Raw genomic sequence first — 22,909 nt, 5'->3', positions numbered from 1 at the left:
GGAAATCATTTTCTGATATTGAGACTGGGGGAGGAAGAGGAGGGGGGAGCGCACCGCCCTCGGCAGCGCGATCCCAGTGGGGTGCCATCGTGGCTGCCCCCCCCCGCCCGTGCTGGGTGCCATGCCCCCGCAGGTGGCGCAACATGCCCCCGGGACGCGCACTAGCCCTGTCCCCGCCTGCTCTCTGCCCCCCAGTGCCAGAACATGAAGCTCCACCACTGGGAGTGCCATTGCTTATATATAGCCAAAACAGCACCACCTGCATATAAAACATAGGCATTGGCAACCTTGGGTAAGTGCCAAAGTTTGTGGGAAAGTATATATATATACGGGGGAGGGGCTTTAGGGAGATGAACACAGCCCAATGAACACAGAGGGTGCTCAATAGGAATAGAATGCATTTGACGGGGTGAGAAATGAAATGGTCAATCTGAGACAAGAGCTCTGCAGGTTGAAACATTCTTATCCAGACCCCGATTGTTTTATTGTCTTGTTGTTGTTGTTTAGTCGTTTAGTCGTATCTGACTCTTCATGACCCCATGGACCAGAGCACGCCAGGCACTCCTGTCTTCCACTGCCTCCCGCAGTTTGGTCAAACTCATGTTCGTAGTTTCGAGAACACTGTCCAACCATCTCGTCCTTGGTCGTCCCCTTCTCTTTGTGCCATCAATCTTTCCCAACATCGGGGTCTTTTCCAGGGAGTCTTCTCTTCTCATGAGGTGGCCAAAGTACTGGAGCCTCAGCTTCAGGATCTGTCCTTCCAGTGAGCACTCAGGGCTGATTTCCTTCAGAATGGACAGGTTTGATCTTCTTGCAGTCCATGGGACTCTCAAGAGTCTCCCCCACCACCATAATTCAAAAGCATCAATTCTTTGGTGATCAGCCTTCTTTATGGTCCAGCTCTCACTTCCATACGTCACTACTGGGAAAACCATAGCTTTTACTATATGGACCTTTGTTGACAAGGTGATGTCTCTGCTTTTTAAGATGCTGTCTAGGTTTGTCATTGCTTTTCTCCCAAGAAGCAGGCGTCTTTTAATTTCATGACTGCTGTCACCATCTGCAGTGATCACGGAACCCAAGAAAGTAAAATCTCTCACTGCCTCCATTTCTTCCCCTTCTGTTTGCCAGGAGGTGATGGGCCCAGTGGCCACGATCTTCGTTCTTTTGATGTTGAGCTTCAGACCATATTTTGCGCTCTCCTCTTTCACCCTCATTGAAAGGTTCTTTAAAGATGCCCTGAAACCTGTTGCTATAGGGCATCCTATACGTATAGAAGATAATAAGAAATGTATTAACTGTGTGGATAGCTCAGCTGGTTACAGCATGGTGCTGATGATGCCAAAGTTGTGGGTTCGAGTCCTCTGTGGAGCAGCTGCATGTTCCTGCATTGCAGGGGATGGAGTATATGGCCCTTGGGGCCCCTTCCAACTCTACAATTCTGTGATTCTATTATCTGCCCTGGGGGCAGTGGCATCTTGAAGCTGCGAACTAGATCCGGAGTATAAATAGACGGAATAACTTTTCTTACATAGGAAGGTGCTAAATTCCTGATTTCTGCCTTAGCGTTTGGACTTTGAGATAAGTGTGTGTGTGGGGGAGAGAGAGAGAGAGAGAGAGAGAGAGAGAGAGAGAGAATGTTGCTACTATGTTTCAAGGCACATAGCAAAATGAAGATTAAGCATATAACTTCAGAACAAAATGCAGAAGCAACCAAAATAGCTGAACGAACCAGGGACATACTTGGATAAACTGCATTGTATTAAAGTACACAACAATGTCATCCAAAGCTTTCCTCTGCAAAGCTCAAAAATGGTCTCCGGGCTCAGAAACGGCTAAATAGCAAAAGTTTACTCATTACTTAGATGAAAAGTAATTCCCATTTCTCAGCAATCCATGTCTTTAATTGCATTTTCTTTATAAGCTGAATGTAGGTAGGCAGAATTGTAGGCAGAATTACAATGGAGCAATTGAGAACCAATGATTTTCTAAGCCGCCGATAGTAGGTATTTAATTTTGCTTTCAAATCCATACTGTGGTGGGCACTTAGGCACACAATAGCCGAGGAGATATGCCCCAATCAGTTTATAAGATAGTATGAAGAAAATGCATAATGGAGCAACCAGATATATAAATAGAATAATACAAAGAAACCTAATCTACTACCAAAGCTATAATTCAATCCTTTTGCAACACAAGTGCAGAGCTAAACTGGCTTATGAATAAGCACTACAATCCATAGATGGGGCTGTATAACCTTGGCTGGGTCTAAAACCTTGAATTATTGTTGAGCATTTTAGAGGAAAGAAATAAAGAAAGCTAATGACTGTGTCAGAAACAGGAAATATTAGTAAATACTAATTTTGGATTAAACGTATGACAAAAGAGCAGGTCCCACACCCCCTTCCGCTCTCCTGTCAATCCCACCATCTTTTCTTACACATGCACACCCAGCTCTTTTTATCTCTCTCTCTCTTTTTGAATGTAGCCATTACAACGGGTGGGGGAGGGAGACAGACCGCAATTATGGAACTGCAGTTCAGGGAAAGGCTGCCCCGGCCTTTATTCCGCACAGCTCTCTTGATATCAGATCAACAGACTATAAGGGAGGATAAAATTTAATCAGCAATACTGTGATCGCTGGTGCCCAGATGCACCAGTCATTATGCATGTGAGTATACGTATTGCTGTTGTTGTTGTTTAGTTGTTTAGTCGTGTCCGACTCTTCGTGACCCCATGAACCAGAGCACGCCAGTCACTCCTGTCTTCCACTGCCTAACGCAATTTGGTCAAACTCATGCTGGTAGCTTTGAGAACACCATCTCGTCCTCTGTCGTCCCCTTCTCCTTGTGCCCTCAATCTTTACCAACATCAGGGTCCTTTCCAGGGAGTCTTCTCTTCTCATGAGGTGGCCAAAGTATTGGAGCCTCAGCTTCAGGATCTGTCCTTCCAGTGAGCACTCAGGGCTGATTTCCTTCAGAATGGATAGGTTTGATCTTCTTACAGTCCATGGGACTCTCAAGAGTCTCCTCCAGCACCATAATTCAAAAGCATCAATTCTTCGGCGATCAGCCTTCTTTATGGTCCAGCTTTCACTTCCATACATCACTACTGGGAAAACCATAGCTTTAACTATACAGACCTTTGTTGGCAAGGTGATGTCTCTGCTTTTTAAGATGCTGTCTAGGTTTGTCATTGCTTTTCTCCCAAGAAGCAGGCGTCTTTTAATTTCGTGGCTGCTGTCACCATCTGCAGTGATCATGGAGCCTAAGAAAGTAAAATCTCTCACTGCCTCCAATTCTTCCCATTCTATTTGCCAGGAGGTGATTGGATCAGTGGCCATGATCTTAGTTTTTTTTATGTTGAGCGTATATAAACATGCAAACATATGAAATACATCTCAGACAGTTTATTTGGTGGATTCATGCTTTCTACCTAGGGAAAGGTCATCATCGCTCAGTGGTAGAGCTGTGCATGCAGAAGACCCCAAGTTAAATCTCCAACATCCGCCGGTAGACCTGGGAATGTTCCGTCTCTGAAATATTTGCTGCCAGTGAGCACCAACAATACATAGCTGGCTGGACCAATGCTGTGACTTGGTGTGAGGCAGCTTCCCATGTTCTTCAATCACTCTCCTGTCAAGAAGAAGAAGAAGAAGAAGTAGAAGAATTTATTATTTATACCCCATCCATCTGGCTGGGTTTCCCCAGCCACTCTGGGCAGCTCCCAACAGAATATTAAAAACACGATCAAACACGAAACATTAAAAGCTTCCCTAAACAGGGCTGCCTTCAGATGTCTTCTAAAAGTCAGATAGTTGTTTATTTCCTTTACATCTGATGGGAGGGCATTCCACAGGGTGGGCGCCACTACCAAGAAGGCCCTCTGCCTGGTTCGCTGTAACCTCACTTCTCGCAGTGAGGGAACCGCCAGAAGGCCCTCGGAGCTGGACCTCTAATGTCCAGGCTGAACGATGGTGGTGGAGATGCTCCTTCAGAAACGTCCGAGCTTGTGCTGTGGAATCCTCATGCATTGCAGATAACACTAGGTTTTTTTGTAAGGACACACACTCCATTTGCACCCACCAGCCCCATGGGGAATTGATGCTGACCCCTGTGAACTTACTTGCCCCTGTGGATTGTGCATACTTTTGCACGTTGCAGTGAAGATCAGCTGAAGTACACAAGCTGGAGAAGCTTGTTCATCATTTCTGGTCATCTCACTGCACACTCCACAATAAGCTTCCAAGGAAGCCCAGCCCTATTCAACAACCTGTTCATTGAGCTGGTCCAGCGAAACCTAGTATGTTCTTTGGTCATAAATGAATTTTATGAAAACAAATTGTCATGATCCTAGCCATTCCACTGTTGTCCATCTTGTTGGAGAGGACAAAGAGGAAATTGCAGTAGGGTTTGCAGACCAAAAAATGCCCAAGAGGAGAACTAGCTGGTCCACCAAACACGTGTAAAACTTCTCGCAATTGCATCACATCACAATCAAGCACGAGTCTGGCCATTTTGCCAAGATCCCTTTTAGAATGTGCATTCACAGGGACCTCACCAAGGATGCACAACATTTAAAAGGTCGGGATATTCCACCACTGTTGGAATAAAACTGAGGCTACATTTATGATGTTGAGGAAGGATTCATTTTGCAGAGTTGCTCACTTCTATGTTACATCATGCCAAGATGATAGAAGGTGGTCGTAGGTCAGGGGTGGCGAGAAGAAGAAGAGAAGAGTTTGGATTTGATATCCCGCTTTATCACTACCCGAAGCAGTCTCAAAGCAGCTAACATTCTCCTTTCCCTTTCTCCCCCACAACAAACACTCTGTGAGGTGAATGGGGCTGAGAGACTTCAGAGAAGTGTGACTAGCCCAACGTCACCCAGCAGCTGCATGTGAAGGAGTGGAGACGCAAGCCCGGTTCACCAGATTACAAGTCTACCGCTCTTAACCACTACACCACACTGGTTCTCTTAGAGAGGGTTGGGAAATGTGAGGCAGAGATTTGCTGCACTTGGAGTTTTTTAGAGCTCTATTCCAGATTCTCCATCATGTTCAGTCCTGCGTACATGCTTTCCATAATGATTGTTTTTCTCATTTGGCTAGATTACCTCCTATGATTTTTAAGAGCGACATTTGTGTTCAGGTGTAGACAACTCTAAACACTTACATAAGGAATTGCATACAAGCACATTAAAGCCGCCGCTTCCACTTCCCCCCCTCTCCTCCTCCTCCTTTTTCAGGGGCAATTTAATATTCTGCAAATGTTACAACTTTTCTCCCTCCCCCAAATTAAAAATAAATCAGCTTAAACGCCTAGAGGAAATCTGGCTGTTTTTAATTTATTGTTTTGTCGTAAAACTCTGTGTGCTAAGAGCCAAAATAAACCAACTCTTGGAACTCAAAAATATAATGTGAATGTTCTGTCTCTCTCTTTTTTTAAAAAAGAAGTGAAGGCAAGCAAAAGCTGTTAAAGGGTGAAAGCATTGTGCTTATTGTTTATTACAATTCTATACTACCTTTCTTCCAAGAAGATGAAGGTGACATCTCCTCTTCCCTGAGTTTATCCTCACAACAGCCCAGCGAGGAAGGTGAGACAGAGTGGTTCCCGGAAGAAAACAAACATTTCAGGTCTATCTATCCTAATGCAGCTGCTTACAGACATGCCTCTGGTCTCCTTGTGAGTAACGCAGCATCTTGGATGTTCAGGGTTTGATGATGAAGGACAAACAGGGAGGGAAGACCATTGGGAATATTCCACTCTTAAGGGATCTTGACCCAGGTGGGTCAAAGCACAATCCTATACATACCTGCTCAGAATTAATTCTTGTCGAGGTTTAGGATTGCAACATAAATGTCTAACTAAAATGCATGCATGCCCATGGCTATACAGTTTGGCTCCAGCATCCCTTGCAGTATACCCTCACCCCCAATATTCAGTCCACCTGGTCATTATAGCATTTAGAGTAATTTTCTCAGCAGCGGGGGGCAGGGTTGGGAGATATTGGAATTACTTTGTTTTTCTTCTTTCCACTCTACGTTCTTTTGCCTTTTTAAGAAAAGCATGTCCATTAGATGCTTAGCCTATGGCCAGGGTCTGTGTTGTCATTGTAGACTAATTTGTGCAGCACCTGGAAAAATGTTGTGGGTGCACCTTGTCATGTGATTGCACCCCTGGTAGAAAAGTCATTCCTGCAAGATGGGGGAGAGAGAGAAATACAGTCGTACCTTGGTTTTCGAACAGCTTAGTTCTCGAACGTTTTGGCTCCCAAACGCCGCAAACCCAGAAGTGACTGTTTTGGTTTGCGAACTATTTTTGGAAGTCGAACGTCTTACGGGGCTTCCAATTGGCTACAGGAACTTCCTGCAGCCAATCAGAAGCCGTGCTTTGGTTTCCGAACGTTTTGGAAGTCAAACGGACTTCTGGAACAGATTCTGTTCAACTTCCAAGGTATGGCAGTACCGCTTAGGACAGAGGGGTGGGTAGCTGGGAAAACAACGGAGTACTGATCTAGCCCCCAGCACCACAGTTGGGTGAGTGTGCATGTCCCAAGGAAAAGTGGGATATTCTGGTATCAAATGAGAAACTGGGACTGCTTCTGTAAAGCCAGGACTGTCCCTGGAAAATAGGGACACTTGGGGGGCTAGTGTCCTATGGGAAGCCCACAAGCAAAACTACAACACCCATCATTGCTGGCCAGTGACCATACTGGCAGACCCTCCAAGTATTCCTATTTTCCAGGGACAGTCACAAATTTACAGAAGCCATCCCGGTTTCTGATTTGATTCCAGAATGTCCTACTTTTCCTTAGGGCATCCCTAAGGAATGTTGGAGGGTATGGTAGGATGTCCCTATTTTCATTGGACAAATGTTGGACAGTACAGAGTTATGCAACCACCAAGCCAAGGAGATAAGTAAATATACAACCTTTAGAAAACATCTGAAGGTAGCCCTGTATAGGAAAATTTTAAAATGTTTAATGTTTTCTTATGTTTTTATATATGTTGGAAGCCATCTAGAGTGGCTGGAGTAACCCGGGCACATGGGTGGGGTATAATAATAATAATAATAATAATAATAATAATAATAATAGAAAAGGATGTCCCTATTTTCATTGGAGAAATGTTGGAAGGTCTGTACTGGCATGACCTGATGGAGTTGGAGTCCAACAACATCTTGAGAAGGAAGGCTTTCATGGGTGTTACTTGAGTTCTCCACTGAATAAGTTCCCTTCCAGTTCTGGGATTCTGCTAAATCAGCTCTAGGGCAACTGAAGCACTTATAAACCTTAGTGTGTTCTCTCTCTCTCTCTCTCTCTCTCTCTCTGTGTGTGTGTGTGTGTGTGTGATGGTGGGAGCTAAAGAAAGAAAACTATACAAATGAGGAATGTAGTCTTGCAAGTGTGTTTAAGGGCCTGGCAACTTTTGACAACTGAAAGTGATGTGGAATTGGTGGCGGAGACCTGCACAAAGAAAAATGTCAACTTTGAAGGGAGGGTATGGAAAGGCTTTCGTGCACAAACAAAGCAGCAAATACACAAAGTGCCTCTTCAAATAGCGCAGTGATAAGTCTATTGAGCGTGTGAGTCATCTTTTCAGTTAGTGAGAATGATTAGGTGCAGATCGCTATCAGGAAAACCACTATTCTCTTCTAATCCTTTTTTTTTTTTAATCTCTCATGCTTGCCAATTTATTATTACATTCAAATTGCCAAAATTAGATGGGACTGCGGCTTTTTGCTTGCTCAGGAGTGTTGTTGGCAGTAATAAAAAATAATGCAACCAGACTTTTTAAACTAGGCCCAAGTATGTCAGAGACACATACACACAGAGAGGGGGGGGGCATCAATTAAATACCACCCTTTCTCAAAGCTCAGAAGTAGAGTAGCCATGCTGTTTGTGGGGAAATGTTTTGAGTCCCTGAGCCAACTGAAACTGCTTCTCATTGCCGTTTCAAAAACTCTCCCTTCTGCTCCTCAGTTTTGTGAAATGATTTATTCAAATAAGGCAACCATTGCCGGCATTGCGCTTCCCTGATATGGTGGACTAAAATTCCCCTCAGCCTTAGCTGGCATGGGAATTGTAGTCCAAATTCCCCTGAGGGCACCAGGTATGATGAGGCTGAAACAAACTGTTGCAATTTCCAGAGAGAGTTTATTAAAAAGAAAAGAAAATCAATCTTTGACATGGTAATGGATCTTATTCATTAAGAGACGATAAAAAAAAAACAAAAACCCCAAGCAAAATGAAGGGCCTGGATTTAGGTTGCATCATGTGCCTCAGATGCAAATTGACTCCCTTGCACAAGATGACTTTCTCATTATTCCCCGTAATTATATCGATACCATTGCATCACCGCAAGAATTAACACATAATAAAGGCCATGTTAACCAAGCATCAAAGCAACTGAATGCATTCCAACCATCCACTCCTAATTAATAATTTTCAAGGGTCTAAAGTAAGAGTGTGATGGATGACAACAGGATTCCGCTTCTGCTGAAGTCAGTGGGAAATCTCGCAAAGGCTAGAGAAACGAGATTAGTATAATTGTGGTGTCTTGGTGGTAGGAAGTATGAAAAGGGGCAGATGTCTCGGGAGCATTTTTCCTTGATAGCAAAACTGTCAGCCCTTTGATAGCAGCGACAGCTTTGTCACTGCATTCAAGGAAAAGGGAAACCAGTGAGGAAGGGATACCATTACTGATATCGGGAGGGGAGATGGAAGGGGCAGAGATTCCATTAGGAGGATAAGATTCTCGGCCTACTTTGGGAAATGATGGGGGCTGAATTGCAAAGTAAACATAAAGTCCCAAACCACCCATTGCATTTTAAGAGTTAATTGTTGTGCGGTGCAAGGAGACAGTCGGGTCGTGCGTCCACAGCAGTGGACCACTGGGATGAGCACAGAGAGAGGAGAAACGCTATGGCGCATCTGCAGCAGCACAACCAGACACCTTCATCTGCTCCAGCTGCAACAAAACATGTCTCTCCCATACATAGCTGTCAACTTACAGATTTGAAAATAAGGGACCAGCAGCCAAAATAAGGGACCTGCGGCCTCACCCGTTCCAGGCACTCCAGTCTTCCTGTCCTCTTGCAGTCTGGTCAAACTCATGCTGGGTAGCTTCGAGAACACTGTCTAACCAGCTTTGTAACCAGAGGTTCAACTGAATAGAATCTGAATCACATGTACCACAAGGCCTATGCAGCCTCAACTTAAGATGGCTCCCCAGCCTGGCTTTGCACTGCAAAGTTTGCAGCAGCACGTGCAACAAAATGGCGTCCAGCATTCAAAAGCCCCCTCAGCTTGTGTTAACTAGCCACACACAAGGCATGCAAGCTCAACCCCCAGTCGTTCTTAGACTTCTTATTGGGTGAGGAACACAGCCAAGCAACACAGTTGGAGCCTCCCTCCTTCCTGGCCGGCAGGGAGGGAGGGAGAGGAGCTGCTTCCTTTGAAATTTAAGGGACATCATTTAAGGGACATTTAAGGGACATCCATCAATAAGGGACAGCAGTGGGACATGGCACTGGAATAAGGGACTGTCCCTTCAAATAAAGGACACTTGACAGCTATGCTCCCATATCAGTCTCTACAGCCACAGCAGGCGCTGTAACTCCCCAATGATTTGACTTCACCCCCAAAGGTGCACTCCTCTCAAGACATATGCCAACAGATGCCAACAAGTTGCCAACACAACTCTGTTTCTTAAACTTTTTGGACTCGCTTCCTTTTTGAAGCTTGTATTGGGGAGAGAAGCTTGTGACCTCCTAGATGTTTCTAGACTGCAATTCCCATCACCAGTGACTATTGGCTTGTTGTCTGGGATTGATGGGCATTGGAGACCAAAACACCAGGAGAGTCACATGTTCCCTATCCCTATCCCCGATTTAAACTTTTAAAAGAGCTTATTGTGTACACTAGGGATTTATATTGGTTTTGCTTCAGTTTAACAGTAATGATTTTCTCTAACAAATTCCTCCATGGGGGCCTGCCCCACAGTTTGAGAACCATGGCAATATATTATATCACAGAGCCATTACTGGGAACAGGGGTTTGTGCCTTTGATTTAATTGTTTCAAATAAGAGTCAGGCCAGATGTACTTAATGCAATAGCTAGCCAGAGGTAGAGGTCCTCCTCCTGAGAACTAGTTGCATGACATGCATGGGGGTCAGAAGGAAGCGCAAAGCTTTCCCCTTCCCTCTCCAAATGGTGTCCCTGAACATGGCCTTTTCTCTACTGAAAGGTCAATTTTGTTTGAGGTAAAAAGAGCAGAGAGTCCTAAGACACTAACATATTTCTTGCGACATAAAACTTTATGGATTAGAGTCCCACCTTCAAAATCAAATATCTTTAATACTGTCAGTGACCAGGAAGCAATTTATAAAATATGACATTAAGAGTAGTATTGTGCTACAAGTAGCAGTAAAAATATGGCCAATTCTCAGAATTGGTGCTTATATTTATGACCAGGTTTCGAGTTTTAAGTTTTTAAAATTCAATTCAGGAGTCGCCACTGTTTATTATCGTTCTTTCGATGTTTACAGTTTGAACTCCTTTGTAGACATCATTGCTCGTCTTATTCTTGTTGCAATGTAACAGTCCTTTGCCACGGACCTATTAATTTCGGGCTGTTTGTCAGCTAAGAGGTGTCTGATATAGGTGTCGTCTGTACTACGAGGTAGTTTCCTCAGAATCGGTTCGATCAGCTCTTTTCTTGAGTCTCAATATAATGGGCAGTATAAGATGACATGCCCAATGGTTTCGATTTCATTGCTGTTACAGGGACATAATCTTTGTTCGATCGGTATTTTATTGCATCTTCCCTCTAGAAGAGCTGAAGGGAGAGCGTTAAAGCGGGCCCTGGAAAATGCCCATCAGTGTTTAGCGTTGTCTAGAACTTTGAGATAGTTTGCTAGATGGGGCCTTTAGGAATTGTATAGAAGTTTATAAGTTATTGGAAGTTGGTTAAAGTCATTTTGGGTTTCAATGTCCCTGAGTCTTTCTTTGATTATGTTCTTGGCCCTTCCCCCTTCTAAACTTAATAAATACTCTGGGGAGAGACCATATGTGGCCAGTTTTCTGAGAATGCCCTTCGACCAGCTAGATTGGAATTTGTCAAGAAGCATCAGGGAAAGTAGTCCAACCGGCGAGTTGTTAAGTCTTAGCCAAGTGCATAAGGTTCTTATCCATACTTTGGCTTTAATGCTGTATAAGCCCGCTTCCAGTCGTAGGGCGGCGTTTGGGACGCATTTAGGTGTTTGCAGGAGTGATCTAAGGAAACCTGATTGTATCTTCTCATATGGGTCTAGATTAGAGAGGGAGACGAGTGGTGCGCCGTATAGGATTTGTGCTGTTGGTTTTGCAACGAATAGTTTATAGCAGGAATGAAATTTCCTCCCGTCGTACGATGGAAACTTAGGATTGCCGTTGTACTCTTTTGAGCTGTAAAGGAGCTGTAGTTTATGTGGGCAGTCTTCTTCCTTGATGCTTGGAATATCACTCCTAGATATTTAAAGCATGTCACTTGTTCAATCTCCTGATTGTCTAAATTCCACTTCATCAAATGCAGGAAGTGTTCAGTTTGGGGTGGGGCATGTCTGGTTTGCTTCCCTCCCTCAGCTGATGAACTTGGAGATCAGGCAATGAGAGAATGTTCCTGATATGTTTCTTTGAGTATCCTCTAACTTACCGTAATTCTGGGCAACAGAGAGAGGCCCCTTGCTTTCAACCTGGTGTGAGGTGGAACAAGGAAAGAGGAAGCTGAATTTAAGCAATTATAATGTTTGGGCAAAATGTATTTATATTGCACATTATAGAATTGTTGTATACAGGCAAACTCTCAACTTACGTTCCAGGGATCACACTTAAAGTCAAAATTGCATACAGTCAAAACACATTGGGTAAAATGGTGAGGGGGTTGGCAAAGTCTTTTTTCCTGGATGTCTGCCCCTTTTCCACCCCCTTTTTAAGTTAAAAATATTGCCAGGCGTGTAAAGCTGAATGCTGGACTTGATGGCCCTTGTGGTCTCTTCCAACTCTATGATTCTAAATGCGGGTAAGTTGCAAGCTACCTGTATTTCACATTATGTGCACTTTTTATTTCAAGTACACATTACAGAGTAAATCTCTATAATCTCTGCAATATGTAGAGCAGGGCTTCCCAGATTGAAGCCTGCGGACCACCAGAAGTCCATCACACTTCTGCATTAAATAGCCATATAGATTTTTAATTGTTGCTTCTTTTATTTCTTATACTCTACAGTACTCTATTGTATTACAATTTGAAATCTAAGGAATGCAAACTGTAATACAATAAAATGCAATATGAGAAATAAAATGCAATAATAATACAGTTTAAAATCACACAGCGTTTAGCAAAGCACATTACAATTACTACAACAGGCCTGGAAATCATTAAGTCTGTTCCCAAGACCCTCAACCATTTTAAATTGGTCTGTGGGATAAAATGTTTGGCAGCCACTGATGTAGGGTTCCTCCCTCTATATAATTTCAATATGAATTTCAAGTTTGGAGAAGCCAAAAAAAAGGAAAGGAAGAAGTGAAGAAAGAAGTCAGTGTCATAAGAAGTAAGTGAATGTACCATCAAGTCTTTCATGTTAATTGGAACGATGTATAGGTTAAAAAACCCCCACTTTTTACAGGGTGTGGATGAATTCATTGGCTTAGTCCTCTGCATTCGCAATCATTTGGTCATTTAATATGCAGTCCTATATTTACTTGACTGGAAAACTATGGGACTTACTTCTATAATGGAGAACATATAGAGAAGTGTGCTATATGATCCCACAACTTAGTGCACTCCTGAAATATCAAAAAGTTTGGAGAGAATGATTCAGTAGCAGCCTGAAAGGATTAAATTGTTTTGAGCTGTAGAAGATCTCAGTGATTGATGACTTCCATGGTTAATGACTCAGGAACTTGCATTGGTAATATTGAAAATGTGAAAAATAACAATAATAAAGGCTGCCTCTGAGTATATGCAGAGGACTCCCCACTCCCACCCCCGCCTACTAAATTACATAGCCATTCTTTATGAAAGGATTAGGATAAAGTCTTCGACATCTGAAGCAGTTTTTCATAGCTTTAAGTTGAATATAGAAGAGTAATTAGAATAGCATTTCACTTAAAAGAACAATCAACCATCTTCTGTCTCTCTCTGCAAAGCATATTTCAAGAAATAACAATGGTGGTGATAATAATATCTCTTACATTATTGGCTTTTTCAATGCATAAAAAGAGGAAACTTATACATTGCTTAACTGGACTGGTCAGATTCCAAGCAGGTGATGGAAAAAAGCATAGGACTAGGCCGGGAATCAAGTCCTCACTTTCTCATTAAACTCACCAGTTGATATTGGGCCAATCACCAACTCTCGGTCTACTTCACAGGGTTGTTGTGAGGCTCTATAGAAGAGAAAAACGTGTGTGGTTTTGAGGTCATTGGAAGAAAAGCAGAGTACAGTGGTACCTTGGGTTAAGAACTTAATTCGTTCTGGAGGTCCTTTCTTAACCTGAAACTGTTCTTAACCTGAAGCACCACTTTAGCTAATGGGGCCTCCCACTGCTGCCGCTGTGCTGCCGAAGCACAATTTCTGTTCTCATCCTGAAGCAAAGTTCTTAACCTGAAGCACTATTTCTGGGTTAGTGGAGTCTGTAACCTGAAGCGAATGTAACCCGAGGTACCACTGTATGATGTAATAAATGGCATAAAAGGCATTGTCAATGACTGAGAGTAAATCTGAGCATGTCAGTCTGTGTTTGTGATTCTTCCCCAGAATTTGCAGGGTGCTTAATATTTATTATTCAAAGCATGGTAAGTGTTGTAGTCGTTGTAACGGTGTTGTGTTCAATTATGCCAAAAGGAATTTCTTGTGTTAAAAACACACAACAACAACTTCGGCTGCCGTCCTAAACGCACCATGATAAGCCCCACTGAAAGCAGGAGGACTCAAATATACATTAAAGATGTGTAGGATTTGTTTAAGGCATTTGACCTTAAAACAACAGCAGCAAACACATTTGCCTATCCGAAATTCTAATCTGTGTGATAAAACGTAATCTTACTAAAATCCGCCCCCTTTTCTTAAATCCATGCCCACGGTTTGAAGGTCCAGAGTACAAATGGAGGAGGCTATTTCAGGACTGTGGGGTTTTAGAAAGGGTGGCAAGTCGCACCCCTTCCCTTCTCGCTCCCCCCACTCCCCAGCCTCCACATATCCTCTTTTTTTTTTTTTTGCTTCCCGGTTTAACTCTTCTAAACCCAACTGAAGCGAATGACACACAAGCGGAGTCGCTCCTTTGGTGTCCGCATTAATCAATCTGACACGTCCATTCATGCCGTGGCCACGGGAAGGGAGTGTTAATCGTTGGTTCTCTTTGACTCTTGAAGGGTGTAGCATTCTGCCATATGCTGGTATTTTCCAGATCTGGCTCTCTTGGGGCGAGGGAATTAGTCGACCCTTAGTCTTCTGGGTATATATGGCTGGCCTGTCTACCCGTTTCGGGAAGGGAGACAGGGGGGGGGGGCGCGAAGCTGCTCCCATTCTGTTTATTGTAACAAAACGAGTTATAAGAAGTTCCCAGAAAAGATACGGGGAGGGGAGGAATCCCATGTCAGCCGCTTTCCTGCCGGGTAAGTAAATTTCTCAAAGAGAATTTCCTAGCCATCCTGAATGGTTCAGATGCCACAATTGGCAAAGAGATGGATTTTTCTTTCTTTATTTTTTGTGTGGAGGCCTCGTAAGACCTTGCAATGTGGTGCATGTCTACTCAGAAGTTAGTTCGAATGGGTTACTGATATGCTTCCTTGAAATTCAGCCCCCGCTGAGTACAAGGGGACTTTCTGCTTCTTCTTGCAAAAACCGAAGCAGATTGTAGAAATACTGTAAGGCACGAGTCACTGAAGCACTTTTAAGTCCCTTTGATTTCGCTTTCCATGCTCAGAACTAAGCTCGCTGTGTTCAGCGGGACATGTTCCCCGGTCAGTGTGTGAGTGGCTGGGACTTCAAATAATTATTTATTATTATTATTATTTATTACATTTGTACGCCGCCCTTCATCGGAAAAGCCTGAGGCGGTTCACAACAGAAAAATACAAAACGAGAATGCAGACTACATAGTGACACAGAAACGAACCAATAACCCCCACCTCCCACAAACACAGTTTAAAGAGGAACATTTTTGCCTGGTGCCTAAAGATGTATAATGAAGGCGCCAAAAGACCCTCGCTGGGGATAGCGTTCCACAGATGGGGAGCCACCGCAGAAAAGTCTCCTCCACCCTCCCGACTTCTGCTGGAAGAGAAACAGGAAGAAGGGGAAAAGGTCCACCATAAAAGTGCTGATTGCTTTTTTCAAATCTCAGAAATAGGGTCCCTTGACTTCTCCAGCTGAACCCAAGAATCTGAAGAAGCCAGAGTAGAGAGTAACTGAGGTTAGATGAAGACATCGTCTGCCTGCCTTTTTCTCCCTCCCTTACCCTCTTCCTCCTTTTCCAGATTCCCCTCTAATCCCAGTTTTGATTATATCGGTGTGAACATGCAAGATTATCTGGGTGTGAACATGCAAAAGCGCCTCCTTCCACTCTGGCCTGGCTGGCGTTGTTGAAGTAGCTTCACTTTTATCCAGGCACCTGTTAGTTTTCTCTCTCCTTCGGTCTAAAGTTGGCGGCATGCATTTAAACAGGGGGCGTCGTGGAATGAGCCAGCAGTCCCGCTATACCTGGCAGAAGCAGAATGAATGAAGTTCTGGGGCTCAAGATTGATCTCTGGAAGAAAAGACCTTGAAGAAGGGAACAGTACCGCGATGCCCAACCGAAGTCCCAGTTAAGTCGCAGCGCTTGAATTCAAGCTGACTTTGGTGTCGCTGAACGACACCGGCTGGACAAAACGCTTTGAATTTCAGTCCGGAGTGAAACCGATTTAAGTCGTGCTAGCACCAAGGAGACTTTAATCGGTTTAAATCCTGACACTGCGCCCACGCAGTGCATTCAAAGCGCATTGTCCCTCTCTGGGAACTCTCGTTTAACTCTCACAGAACTATAGTGCTCAGCACCCATAAGAACCACATTTCCCAAGATTTTTGGGCCGGAGGGAGGAGGAGAGAGATGCGTGTACTTTAAACCTGGATCGGGCTGACAGGTGGCTGCAGCAATTCTTCACCTGCCTATTTGGGGACGGGGAGGGTCACTTAAAGGAAAGGTGGATGAGTTCAGAAGCAAAAGGTTTGAGGGTTAGCTGCTAGACTGATGGCAGGGTCGAAGCAGGTAGCGGGACAAATTTAAGGAGGGGTAAGTCGCGGGTCTGGTGGGAAGGCGCCCGGCAAAAGCGATCTGATTTCAGAGCTATCCGACGTGGGATGGGGGAAGCCTTACTCCCCACCCACTTGCATCCCGTTGATTAAAAATGAATTGCCCTCTCCACCAATAAAATCAAAAATCAAAGTACCGCTGCTTAGGGTCGCATCTTCTACAGAGCATCATTCCACACACAGTGATAACGTTTCCAAAGGCATCGGAGGGGAGATTGGAGGAGCAGCCGCAGGAGGAACTCCCTGCCGAAGTTGATGCTCTGAAGTGACCGAATTTCGGAGTAAATCGTTTAAGAGAGCGAAAGGGAAAGTGCGAGGCGTGGTGAGGGGGATTCCTTGCCTCCCCCTTGCAAACTGCAACGGAAGAAATGCGCTTGCTGAACGTCCCCGTCCCCTCCATGGGCGTAGCCAAGAGGGGGAAGGGAGGGGCAGCTGCTCCCCCAATCAATAATAATCAATAAAAATACATAGCAAACTGAGGTTCTTTAACAAAAGGCCTGTCCCCCCCCCACACACAAAAATCCTGGCTATGCCCATGCCGCTCGTCCTGCCTGAGCGAGCCCACGGGGGGGGGAGGGGGCGACGTGGGCTCGGTGCTCCCCCCCCCACTCCTTACCGCCGGCCCTCTCCCCCTCCTCCCACCCCCGCTCATTCCCTCCCCCAACCATCACCCGCCTTGCGGTATTGATCTGAGTTCTCGGATCGAGGCAAAATAAGCTCTCCCCCCGCTCCCGTCCCGTCGATCAGCCTCGCCTTTGCCGGGGAAAGAGTTAATGGTCCCTGCCGGGCCGCTTGCTTCCACACACCACGAAGGTAAGTCACAACCAAGCCCGCGCGCCGCCTACGTTCAAACCAGGCGAGCGGGTTTTTCCTTGACAGACAGACGGGCAAGTCAACGCGACGGCAGCCGACCTAGCAGGTGATCTGGTAGCCCAGAAGCAAGGGGCCGGTTGAATAGGTTCCCTCTCCACTTCCCGCCGTCCAGCAGACAAATATTGGGGGGGGGTCTCCTTCCTCTCCGCCGTTAGCTCCCTAAGGATTTCGGGCCCTCCTCCTTAATTCAGGAGCCCCCCTCCCCGCCAGTTAAGTCTGAATTGCCATAGGGAACGGGGTGCGTTTGGATGCGCTCCTTATCCCGTCCCCTGCCTTCAGGATCTGTCCCGGGTCGTTTTTCCCCGGTGCGCCCAGGTGTGCACCTCGGAACTGCGCCGCCTCCAAGTGGAAGAGCGTTTCCGAGAAAACTTCGCCAGCAAACTGTCGAGAGAGCACTTTTTTTCCGCGAGAGAGAGAGAGATCCGCGCGGACCAACTCTCTCTCTCTCTCCCCTTCGACGGGCAAGTCGCTCTTTGGAGAGGAAGAGGAGCGAGAGCCAACGAAGCGCGCGTTCAGTTTGGGGATCCTCGTGAGCGATCGCGGCCGGAGTGCGATTGAAGCGGAGGGGACCCCCCCCCCGTCGAGAAAGGGGGAGCCGTGTCGGCCCCGTCCGCCCCCTCTCCTCTGCTTCTTCGACAGGCGAAGCCGGATGGCCGGCTTTTTCGGAAGAGGAGGGCGCAGGGTTTCCAAAAGCAAAGGTCCCGGAGAGATGGCTCTGAGTGCGCACGCGCCCCGTTTTTCGGGGGGGGGGCGGGCGGAGAGGGAAGGGAGAGAGGGAAACACCCCCCTGGCCCAGTCCCCGCCCCTCGAAGGCCTGCGGCGGCGTGAATGGGAGACGGAAACGCGCTCTCTTTAATCAATGGGACGCGGGGGAGGGAGGAGGGGAGGAGCCGAGGGGGGCCGCCCATTCACTCGCCTGACACCCCGCCCCCTCCTCCTCCTCCTCCTCCCCCGCCTCCTGCCCCCAAATACACACGCTGCCCATGCACCATATAGGCGAGCCTAATGCCTTCGCCAGCGCACAGGGAGCAGAGGCTGCGTCTCGGAGGCAGCTGGCACCCCGCGCTAGGGCGAGATACGGATATAAATGCAGATACGGAGAAGGCGCTTCCAATCTAAGGGCTTTGCGCCTGGATCGTCCGTCGTCGACACCGGCCGCGTTTTCAGCTTTTGTTTTGTTTTGTTTTGTTTTCCCCCTCCTCCCTCCTCCCTCAGCCGCCTTCCGGCCCCCACAGGCTCCCTCTAAACTTCAGCGGAGCGGGGCGGGCGGGAGGAGCGAGCGGGCAGAGGTGGAGCCGACGGGAACTTGCGGCAAGTTTGCAGCGAGATCGGGAGAAAGGAGCTGCTCCGGAGAGCGCTTGGCTGCCGCAAGAAGCGCGATCGCTGGCCGGCCGCCTTGACGGTGCCGAGTCTTCCTACTGCGCCTTCGACGGCTGCAAGGAGCTGGTCGTGGCGAGCGCAGGAGGGGTGCTAGCGGCTGAGCAGCCCGGAGGGGAAAATCCAGCCCGGGATCTCGAGGGGAAGGTCGTCAACCTGTTTCAGGAAGAGACCGGCGAGTGAGGATGACGGCCGGAAAGGAAGCGCCTCGCTCCCCGTCCACATAGGAAAGTTGACGGACAGAGACGGGCGGGCACCGGACAGCCTGGCTGAGGGTCTCTGCGGGAAGCGGACAGCTCCCGTCTCCCTCTCTCTGGCAATCCAGATCGACTTTAGATTGGTGCATTGGACTTCAAAGAATAACACTCGTAACTAAGTTTTTTGGCCTGCGCGCACCGTCGGGTTTAAACTTTTCTCCGCGGCCAGTCATGCTGCCGGTGACGACAATCCGGGGCTCCTTTGCTGTCCTCCAGTCGGCTGTCAAATGCCCCGATTCCCGCCAAGAGTAAACGCCAGTCGGACTTGGGTGTTGCAGGGAGCGCTTTGCTTGAGCTAAGGAGCGGGCCATTGGAGGGCGGGGGGCGTCGGGGAACGGGACCCGAGGAGCAGGAGGAGAACCGACGGCGCGCCTAACTACCGCCAGTTATAGGCCGTGGCAAGGAGACTGCGGCGGGGTTTTGCCGGAGCACGTTTCGGGGTTCGGAGAGAGGGGGCAGGCACCCCTGAATTTGGGCGTCCGGAGCGCAGGAGCCACCATTGATTTCTTGCGGGTGGCTCGCAGCGACGGGCTGGGCGCTGCCGCCGCCGCTGCCGCCGCTGCCGCTGCCGCCGCGGGCATGGCCAAGCCGGTGGACCACGTCAAGCGGCCCATGAACGCCTTCATGGTGTGGTCGCGGGCGCAGCGGCGCAAGATGGCCCAGGAAAACCCCAAGATGCACAACTCGGAGATCTCCAAGCGCCTGGGCGCCGAATGGAAGCTGCTGAGCGAGGCGGAGAAGCGGCCCTTCATCGACGAGGCCAAGCGCCTGCGGGCCATGCACATGAAGGAGCACCCCGATTACAAGTACCGGCCGCGGCGGAAGCCCAAGACGCTACTCAAGAAGGACAAGTTCGCTTTCCCCGTCGTGCCCTACGGCTTGCCCGACGCCGCCGAGCATCACGCGCACCATCTCGGCCACCACCACCCGGCCCTCAAGGCGGGCGCCCTCCACGGCCACGAAGCCCTGCTGGCCAACCCGGAGAAGGCGGCCGCAGCCGCCGCAGCTGCGGCCGCGCGCGTCTTCTTTCCCCCGACGGCGGCCGCGGCCGCGGCTGCTGCTGCAGCGGCCGCTGCCGGCAGCCCTTACTCTCTGCTCGACCTGGGCTCCAAGATGGCAGCGGAAATCTCCTCGTCGGCGTCTGGAGGCTCGGGCGGAGGAGGCGCGGCGTCGGGGCTGCCCTACGCCTCATCGCTGGCTTACCCGACGGCTGGCGGCGCTTTCCACGCGGCGGCGGCGGCTGCTGCGGCGGCTGCGGCCAGCGGCGGCCACACTCACTCGCACCCGTCCCCGGGTAACCCGGGCTACATGATCCCCTGCAACTGCAGCGCCTGGCCCAGCCCGGGGCTCCAGCCCCCGCTGGCCTACATCCTCCTGCCGGGCATGGGCAAGCCCCAGCTGGACCCCTACCCCGCGGCCTATGCGGCGGCACTATGACATCCTGCCCCCCACGTTGGACCCCTGTACAGAGGAAGCCTATGGGGCGCCTGGGGGCTGGACTCCGACGCCGGACTCTAGCCGACGGGACCCTCTTCTTCCCAGCCTGATGCTGCTGTTGCCGCCGCCGCCGCCGCGGGGCCCTCCAGCCATCTGCTCTACGGGGCCGCCGACTGGGGTGTCCGGACGAGAACATTTCGCCTCTCCATCCGTCTTGTCGCCTCCCTCGCCGCCCGTCCACTTCTTCAACCTGTTGCCTTCCCTTCCCCACTCCAGAATCTGCTCGCGCTGCTCCTCTCCTCGGGTTTCCTCGACGGATTTGTTGGAGGGTGATGGGTGGAGAGAGAGGAGAGAGGTCGCGCGTCTCCCGGTGGAGACGCTTCGGGTAGCCCGTTGCCTTTTCTGCTCGACGTCTCTTGGGATTGCCTTTTTCTTTTCTTTTCTCTCTCCTTAACCTCTCCTCCCCCCCCCCAATCCTTCTCCCTCTCTCTCTCCACACCCCCTCTAAATCCTGTCCTGTCCACAGTAGGTCCAGAAAAACGGACCCAAAGCCATCAGCCTTGACTCCACTCTGAACCAAGTGGACGAGGCGCGCACAGCTAACCACCCCACGAAATAAGCAGAGTTTGATACCTCGCTTTATGAGGAGGAGATCGGGTCACTCAATGGAGAATCAGTATGCACTCTCGCTGTTGATTTCCTCCTAGCTCCCCTCCCTTCGCCCTTCCCCCTTTTCATGTATACCCCAAAGTTCCCCATGACAACTTTTGTAATTCTGGAGAAGGGACCTGTAAATGTCTACATGCGCGTGGGAGCTTTAGGTGTAAGACTGCTTCGCTGTATTATCTGAGTCACTTTTTTAAAAAAATGAGATATAGATATATATATTGGCTGCGATCCTAAGCACACAGTACCTTGGTAATGGGTCTCGTTGCAATCCATGGGGCTTGTTTCCAAGCAAAACTGTGCAGGAGATCGAGTGCCATAAATAGACAGCGCCAACCACAGCAAAACACCACCGAGGCGAATTTCAACAGACTGCGAAATCCCTTTGGGGGGGGGGGTTTCGGAGTTCAAACTAAAAAATAAAAATCAGACTTCTTGTCTGAGAGATAATTCTATACTTTCTGTGATGTTGGCGTATCTAAAACTGCTGTGTTTTCAGCGAAGACGTTTGAAATCCGCTCCCTTTCGGACACCTTCTCACGGCAAAACCTGGAGTGCTTCCATGTCATTTGGCCCGACTGGGGAGGTGGGGGAAGGGAGAAAATATTCTTCTTATTCTTCTTTTAAATAAAACCATACAGGATTCAGTTGCAGGAAATGATTTTGGAGGGCGGGGGAAGTCATTCTGAGCAATCTCTTCCATCATGACCATTTTCGTTTACTTTTGTAATGTGTATATTTGGATTAATGTTTGTGAATCAAGTTGGCTAACCTGTATTTAGTTTCCTTTCCTTTTGTTTTTCGCTTTCTGTAATATAAGGTTTTTGGAGGGGGGGTAAGTTTTTAAGTATTGGTTTTAACATTTGACGTGTATAAATGAGTTTGCTGGTGTGTTCTAATTTAAAATTAGACGTCTAAGCTATATCTGTACATTTAGAATCCGACTTACCACTCTGTTCATTTTGGAACAATGAGTTTAAATAAAAGCCTGAAGCAGGGGAAAGAGAAAAATACTCTATTTCTTGTTGAGTTACTTACAAGATTTTAATCTCAATTGCCCTTACCTGCCTAGGCCAGGTGAAGTGTAAGGTATCCTCCAAAGACTTTCTTTGTTTCGCTTTTGAATAGATTGACTAGGAAATCTAAATCAGACCATTGTAAGGTAGAACTAAACCCTGATTTATCACATTTGAAATCGTGAATAGGAAAGTAGGGTTCCCCCCCCTTAAAAAAAAAATCCAAGTAGCTCTATTATGTGGGGGATGGGTGGGTGAAGAAAAAGAAACAGCATTCATTTGTTGGTTGGATAAGACACACAGGGAATCCTGAACCGGTTTCCGTGTAGTGTTTTCAGAGTAGAAAGTTGTTTGCCTGCTCTGTCTTCCCACTACAAAGGGTTTCTCTGCTTCAAATCTGTGCAATTTGCTAAAAGTATCCTTGGGATATTGCTTATATTGCACACCTTGAGGTCGTCACCTGGCACTCAGGACATGTCGTCCGGGACTGTTTTGTTTTCAGTCTGAAGCAAATAATTAAAAGCAGAGCGAATGGGGAGCCACCCCGGTTAAAGAACCTCTTTTAAGGACCATTGATTTCAGTGGCCAACGTTTGCATGCCGCCCTGTTAAAAATCAGCGGGCACTTACTTTGACGCTGCACCCCTTAAAAAAACCCCTTTAAAATTTCATCCAGGTAAGCACATATCAGATCGGTGTGCCCAGCTGCAATTCTTGGCAACCTGGACTTGGAAGTGTTTCTCGCTCCGGTTACTTTCGAGAATCCATCCTCAGGGCTGGGGTGGCACTCGGTTTCCATTGAGCCGGTTTCTTAATTTGTTGAGGAGAGAAAGGAGGATGGAGAAAGGCTCATTGAGCAAGCCTAAAAGGGAGGGGGGAATAAAGCCCCCTTCAATCAATTTCAGCTTCCAAATCTATTTTATTAGCTTGGAGGAGTTAGCTCCCTGTT

The 22,909-nt window shown here is 47.7% G+C and overlaps 1 protein-coding gene and 1 long non-coding RNA gene across 2 annotated transcripts; one reads left to right on the top strand and one right to left on the bottom strand.

Annotated features, from left to right (window-relative positions):
• Positions 1-15,025: 15,025 nt before the first annotated feature.
• LOC309530259 lies at positions 15,026-16,927 on the bottom strand. Its single transcript, XR_014218735.1, has 2 exons — positions 16,473-16,927; positions 15,026-15,430 (listed from the first exon to the last, which is right to left on the bottom strand). It is a non-coding gene; the product is annotated as an uncharacterized lncRNA (long non-coding RNA).
• An 83-nt stretch (positions 16,928-17,010) lies between these two features.
• Positions 17,011-21,956, top strand: SOX21 (SRY-box transcription factor 21). The gene has a single exon (XM_082218837.1). The coding sequence runs from the start codon at positions 19,422-19,424 to the stop codon at positions 20,277-20,279; it is 858 nt and encodes a 285-aa protein (XP_082074963.1). The 5' UTR covers positions 17,011-19,421; the 3' UTR covers positions 20,280-21,956.
• Positions 21,957-22,909: the final 953 nt, after the last annotated feature.

The sequence above is a fragment of the Podarcis vaucheri genome, assembly GCF_965113315.1.
Source record: "Podarcis vaucheri genome assembly, chromosome: 4".
NCBI classification, from domain to species: domain Eukaryota; kingdom Metazoa; phylum Chordata; class Lepidosauria; order Squamata; family Lacertidae; genus Podarcis; species Podarcis vaucheri.
Note: the sequence above shows the minus strand (reverse complement) of the source record. Positions and strands in the feature narration are given on the sequence as shown.